The 7283-nt window shown below is 30.6% G+C and overlaps 1 protein-coding gene across 5 annotated transcripts; it reads left to right on the forward strand.

Annotated features, from left to right (window-relative positions):
* The first annotated feature begins 4700 nt into the window (after positions 1 to 4700).
* On the forward strand, positions 4701 to 6902 carry LOC127115298 (LEAF RUST 10 DISEASE-RESISTANCE LOCUS RECEPTOR-LIKE PROTEIN KINASE-like 1.2). Of its 5 annotated transcripts, XM_051046895.1 has the most exons (6): positions 4705 to 4920; positions 5066 to 5169; positions 5326 to 5631; positions 5715 to 5747; positions 5850 to 6083; positions 6366 to 6902. In XM_051046895.1, the coding sequence occupies exons 2-6, from the start codon at positions 5073 to 5075 to the stop codon at positions 6614 to 6616; spliced, it is 921 nt and encodes a 306-aa protein (XP_050902852.1). In that variant the 5' UTR covers positions 4705 to 4920; positions 5066 to 5072; the 3' UTR covers positions 6617 to 6902. The 5 variants fall into 5 exon arrangements, with proteins under 5 accessions (XP_050902847.1, XP_050902841.1, XP_050902836.1 ...); XM_051046884.1 differs by having other exon boundaries at positions 4703 to 5169; XM_051046888.1 differs by having other exon boundaries at positions 5066 to 5631.
* The last annotated feature ends 381 nt before the right edge of the window (positions 6903 to 7283 follow it).

A 7283-nucleotide genomic window follows, 5' to 3' on the forward strand; every position in this document is an offset into this window, starting at 1 on the left:
AATCAAACTCTTATATGGTCGTCGCGTGATTGATCTTAAAACTCTTTTTGTAAACGAAAGGTACTTTGTCTTGAGACGATGCAAAAATAATGTTTCATCCACTTGAATGTGTGAGTAAGCTTGTGACGTTGTCCATAAATGTTGATTTGTAAATCCATTAGGCCGTAATGCAAACGTTCCCTTCTCCACTTGTTTTGGGTAACCAACAATTTTTTTCATCGATTGAGACAAAGTATTTTTTTTACTAAAATCGACCAAGAAAGAAACATTTTCTACCCAGAACTACATAAGCCACGACTTCTCTATTGCACCCGGAGATACGTAGGAGCAAGATTTGTAAATTTTGTCAAGCACATTAATAAAAAAAATCCAAAAAAACATTTTCTCTTTTCTTTGGTTCTTATTTTTCTTTCCCTCTTAATAACTCAAGAAACCTAACATTTCTAAGCTAACATTAACACGCACAACTAACCAAACGGTTCCCGCTGAGTACAACATATGTGAGGGGTTCTAATATCTCTCCCTTGCGTAATCGACTCCTGAACCCTAATTTGGTTGCGACGATCAATATCATTGTAGTTCTTTCTTGGGTTTTATCAATATTTCCTCTTTCCTTATTAGGAGTAAATAAAGTTCGATGACAACTATGTTTAGTCCATCCCGCGAGTGTGCGATTGTGCTTCGCTATGTCGTGGTTAAGTGAAACAATTCTACGAGTTATTAGTGCAACATGAACACAAGAGTGCTTCTCATGATTAGAAAGAAATTTGGAGATTAAAATTTCCAGAGAGAATTAAATCCTTTGTTTGGTTGTTGAAGCATGATAGGATATTGACTAACCAAAGAAAGAATATAAGAGGTCTTGGTGTTGCTGATTGTAAGTTGTGTGGGTATAATAGTGAAACTACGTTGTATGTGTTTCGTGAGTGCCCCCGTGCTATAGAAGTTTGGGTGAAAAAAGTGCCAACGGAGATGCACAATAATATTTTCAACCTGGAGTTGGAGGATTGAATCAGTTTGAATGTTCATTCAGTACTAAGAAGAAGAATAATTGAAGTTCTTATTGGGCGATGGCTTGTCATTCTATTTGGTAATGACGTAATAAAGAAGATCAAATAGAGGACTTTGTTAGACCTGTTAATGTTAGCATGCAAGTGTCGATTCGAGTGAAAGAATATAGTGAATCATTGAATAAGAATAATAGAGTAGCTGGGAGAACCAATGAGATTAGTCTTATTAAGTGGGTTCCTCCGACTTATAGTCGAGCTTAATATTGATGGGGCTTTCATAGAGGGTGTTGTCGCGGGTTGTGGTGGTCTTGTCAGAGATGAGAATGGGTTTTTGGATGGAACGTTTTGCTAAGAATGTGGGTATATGTAGTAGCTACATGGCAGAGTTATAAGTTTAAGTGGAAGGATTGTTGTTCACTATTGATCTAGGACTCAGAAGAATATAAGTTATTACAGACTCTTCGGAAATTGTCATGGATATTAATCAGGGAATAACTAAAAGAAGTGAAGGTTTGGAGATGCTCAGGAAGATTGGAAGCATGTTGAGTAGGTTTGATGAAGCCATTGTGATGCATGCTTTTAGAGAATCCAACCAGTGTGCGGATGCTCTTGTGAAAGTCAGTTGTAGCTTAAATAGTGATTTGCAAATTTATTCTGCTGCCCATAATTTTATTGAGCAATTTTTAGTAGAGGACATTGTCGGATTACACCCCTAGGAAGGTGTTCTTGTAGTTTGTTTTAAATTAGAAAAAAAAACTTACTCCTTTATGATATTTAATGATATTATGTTTAAAATTAAATATGACGAATATTTAAAATAGATTTGATTTTAATGTTGAGTTAAAAGAGACGAGGGATCATTTAGTTAATGAAGTAGAATTTAAATGAAATAAGTATGAGTCTGTAAGTGATAAAATAAATTCAAAAGAGAATATAATTTTCATGTAATAGGAATTCTGCTTTATATACACATAAGTTAATACTAGTACAAATATTTTGAGACGATGGGAAGCAAATAAATAAAGAATTAGGCAGAAGGTACGCAATAATACACCTTGGTAGACGCTAAAAATAAAATCCAACTGTCCCCAAACAAAAAATAGAAGAGCACACTCCCCTATCCTCAATATATTAGAAAGCACCACAAACTACTGATGCATAGCGACCATGAAAGGAATTGGAAAAAGCACAGTCCCCTGCCACCATAAGCTTTATTTTGTTATTTCAAGGAGCTTAATGCGCGTTAAGAGATTATAACACCGAAAACTCAGTCCTTCAACAATCAGCCACTGTCAAAAAACGAGTGAAGCGAAACTCAACAACTATCATTGACTTCTCTTTCTATCGGTGAAACCAAGTAAGTTACTTCTCTGCTTTTAATCAATCATTGACTCATCCCTCCGAACTCTCCCATCATAATAAAAACATATTCTCTAACGCCAAAAATCTCCAAATTCTTACCTACTATCATTTCCATCTTTCAAATTTGATCTTAACTATATTTTTTTAATTGTTTTTTAACTGTATGCATACATTCGAATATATTTTATAAGATGAAGATTTTTTTTCTTTTTAATAAAAATCAATACCATTTAAAAGTAAAAAATTTTAACATATTTTTCAAGCTTTCCATTATTCATTCTAAAAAAAAAGATTTTAGTAGAAATATAAGTTATGTTGATGGAAGTGGACAAGTTAACAACATGTGAAGAATGGTTTCTACGGTGATGCTGTTTGAATATTTGAGCTTTCTTTTATTTAAAAAATTAAAGAGCAAGACACATGTCAAAATATGGCACACGTGATAAATGATAGTGATTAAAGTTACTCTAACCATAATCAGAGAATTCAATTCCATTCATGATAGGGCTCTGATACCAGAAGATAATATTTGGTTCTTAGAAAATAGAAATTGTTTTCTTTCCTTCAAATTTATTAAATAGCACACTTGGAAAGGAAGGTGATTTTATTTCAAAACCTCACATGACACTATGTTGGGAGGGTGAATTGGACATTTCCCTAAAGCAATGTGTTGAACATATTTTAGTACATCAGATACTAAGATGTTAATTATTTTTTCATCTTTCTTTCTTTTCTATCACATATTATTAATTATTCTATATAATATCAAGTAATAATGAAAATATCTCAATTGATATTTTATCTTCTAATATCAATTGACCAATTATTAATGTTATCAAAAATGTCATCTCTTATATTTATTAATATTGATTTGTCTCTTTTATTTATAATTAATCTCTTCAAAGTTCATTGGTTATTCTATTGATCCCAATTGACAACATTTAGAGCACATATGAGTTATAATTATTACAACTGATAATAGATAGAATATATAGAAATTCAATTGGTCTCAACTGACAACTAATTAATTGAGTATTTAAGGGAATATGGGGTATTACAATTCTAGATGACGGACATCCGAGGAGCGGGCACCCCAAAAGTGCAATTGAGGTGCGCCATCTGGGATGGAGCATTTTATATTTATTTTTTTATTTTTGAATTAATTTTAAATGATTAAAATTATTATTTTATATTAAATACTAATTAAAATATTATATTTAATAGAATTAAATTTTTAAATAAATATTAATAAATTAAATATTTTTTTACATAGTATTTTTAATAATTATTTAATATTAATAAATTACCTTTTTATATAGTATTTGTAATAAATATTTAATATTAATTAAAAATTAATATTAAAATTAGAATTGAATAACTTTTTTAACAAATTAAATAAATTATTACAATTTTTTTAAATAAATTTTAAAAATTAAATAAAAAAAATTAATATTTCATATAATATTAATTAAAAATGATACTTACAATGTTTACATTCTTAATATTATTTAAGTATAATTACAAATTACAAGAGGTTAAAAAGAAATTAATTTCGACGTTGATTGGGATCTTCATCGACGAAATGACTATCGATTTCACATCTTACACAAACTCGAACCCGGTGACCACGATCTAATGGTTGTGTTGAGGTAGGTATAGGAGGGACTATTGTTGTGGACGGTTAAGCAGTGGTTTGAAAAATGGATGGTTGTTCACGAAAAATTTCGAATGTTTCAAAATTCTCGAAATCCATATTATGAGAAAAATTATTACTTCCATCTTTTACAACTTTTCTTCTAATATAGAAAAAAAGCGCTCCATCCATCGCAGATGACGCACCCCAACTGTTTGGATATCTGTCATCTAAAATGGAGGGTCCTGAAAAATGATTAAATATTAACATTAATGGATAAAAAAATAGCATTGGAGAAAATAATTTTCATTTAGTTGTATTATGGGAATAACAATCCAACTGAATGACATATAGGTTAAAATCTCTTTTTTGGTACTGAAATTTAGATGTGATAATGATGAGTTTAGCATTCTTTTTAAATGCAAAAATGCAAAAGTATTGTTTTTAAAATTAATATTATTCTCATACTGTACTTAATTATTCTATTTAAAAAATTCAAAGTTAAAGTTAAAGTTAAAGTTAAAGTTAAAGTTAAAATAATAATTCCAACCTACCTATCACTTTTTCCATCAAAGATGTCGTAGGCACAACTTGCATGGGGCATGGGCAAAGATACCCAAATGACACGTCCTTTCTTCGAATCCTATGCAACCGAAATTTCAGGTCACTTGCTTATATATATATACATATAAGAGAATAGGATTGAGACTACCACATACTTTTCAATACTTGAGTCATTTAAATCATTCTATATCTTGCAGTATATTAAGAAATGCAGTTGCTGCAAGTTCTAATTACCGAAGTCATTATGGAAAAATATTATTTTTAAATATCATTACCTTTTTCTTTCATCACCAATACCTTTATATTTCTCTCACTCTTCTTAAGCCTATTCCATATTAGGGCAGATGAAATGTACGCATGCCTCTTTTAGTTACAGTAATTTTATTTGTGCATCTTTTAACTACAGTAATTTCATTAATATAATTTATTTTTTCTGGAACCTTAACACACGCTATTGCGGACACACTAAATTTATGTTTGATTGTCAAAATGGTAGATTGAGTATGGAAATGATGTCCCAAAAAATTTACATCCTTCATATAAATGAATCCTCTCAAGTTTTGAGGATTGCAAGAGACGATTTATCGGATTTTCATCAAGGTGATAAGATTTCTGGTCCCAAACATTATATTAATGTGGAAATAGATTCTCATTTCTTCCAATACACTTCCAACAATGAAATGTATACTATATTGTTTGAGTGTGGTCCTCTTCCAAATTCATACTTTTCTCCTTCTTTTCAAATTTCTTTTGAAGGAACCAATTGCAATATAGAGGGAAAATTTCATAGTGTATACATAGTATCAAGTTCTAAATTGGTTGATTTTAGTGCGGTGAAGTGTAAGAATAGTATTGAAGTTCCCGGAAAAAACAACTCTTTGCCAAACAAATCAAGTGTTATGGAGGGTATTTTAGTTGAAGGATTTGAGGTGAGGTGGAATGGTGTGGGGGAAGACAGGTGCCATGCTTGTACAAAATATGGAGGGAGATCTGGATACAACAGAGAAGAAAATGCATTTATGTGTCTCTCGAAGAGATCCGCCACATCCAAAGTTCCATCAAGTAACATATTCTATTTGAATACTCAATATTCTCTTTAAATCATCACAACTGCTAACCCATACTTTTATAACTAATTGTTGCAGGAACATGGAATTGGAAAAAGAAACTCATCCTTGGTAATAAATTCTACTTTCTTTAATATATTTCATCTTTTTTTCCATGTATATACTTTATATAAGAAATATAATTACTTACACTTCCTTGGTTTTTTTTGAAAGGTGTTATTTCTAATGTGTTTGCAACACTTGTTGTCATCACATCCATTTACTTTTATAAGCGCCATAATATACACTCTCGCGACCTCTTCTTACAACCATTTAGACTTGACAGTCAACGCATTAGCAAGAGTCAAAACTTTGGAGTCGAACACTTCATCTTTAAAAATCTTTACAAGGCGACAAACAACTTTGACAAAAAACTAGGAGATGGAGACAGTGCAGAAGTGTTTAATGGTAAAAGATAACACTTTTGTAGTCAAAATATAGTCCCTAAGTCAATAGTCATTGCAATCACTAATTTCAGCCATTGATCATGATCAAATGGCTAAGACTCCAAATTCTCAAACGGATAACTCGTGATGTTAGTTGTTTGGTATATAAATGGGTTGCAATTGCAATGACCGTAGAAAACCTTGAATGCAAGAAATTGAGTATATTTTGTTTAATGTATCTATTGCCAATTTTTTTACTTTTAATAGTCTTAACAAATATTTTCTATCATTTGATTATTTTTAGACAAACTACTAGATGGGCGTGAAGTTGCAGTGAAAAGGCTTTTTAAATTCGGACTCAATAAAGAACAACTATTTCTTAAGGAAATAAATATACTAGCAAGAACTATTCATCCCAATCTCATCTTGTTATATGGTTGCACATCACTCAAAAGTCGTCGAGCTTTGATCGTCTATGAGTATGTTCGTAATGGATCTTTGGATGATCATCTTCATGGTGACAAAGCAACACCTAATAGTTGCCAGCAGTTCTAATCCAAATGATGAAATAATGTTGCTGAACGACTATACAATTCATAATTCTAGGGATTGATTTCAATATATCATTCAATACAGTTTTACTATGAAATGAGCATTACAAAATCCAGGATGATAATGAAATCCAACCAGTAGTCGCCAGCAGTTCTAGTCCAAATGATGAAATAGTGTTGTTGAATATTGTGAACGATTACACAATACAAAATTCTAGGAATTGATTTCAATGTATCATTCAGTGCAGTTTTACTATGAAATGAGCATTACAAAATGTTATCATGTCTCATTTTTTGTCATGCTTGATATCATATAAGACTTCTTTCTTACTTCTGCAATATTTAATCTCTAATTTTATTTCTTCAATTTCTAGTCTAGTAAATATACACAAAGAAACAATGATTTAAAACATCAAAAATGTATTTTTTGCTAATCAAGTGTTGGAAGGATAATTGCAAAAAGAATGAAGAATTTATTATGAATAATAAAAAAAATTCATAGAATAAAAACTTCTTTTCATTAGGTACAAAACATAGTGCAATTTATAGGAAAAAAAATCAATTTCTATTATTGTTTGATAGGTTTTCTTCCATAACTTTATAACAATTGATGGTCATGCTAAACCAGAAAGGTAAAAGAAAAGTTACTATTGCCTAACTGTTTTAAATTA

Source organism: Lathyrus oleraceus, chromosome 1 (assembly GCF_024323335.1).
Source record: "Lathyrus oleraceus cultivar Zhongwan6 chromosome 1, CAAS_Psat_ZW6_1.0, whole genome shotgun sequence".
In the NCBI taxonomy this organism is placed as follows: domain Eukaryota; kingdom Viridiplantae; phylum Streptophyta; class Magnoliopsida; order Fabales; family Fabaceae; genus Lathyrus; species Lathyrus oleraceus.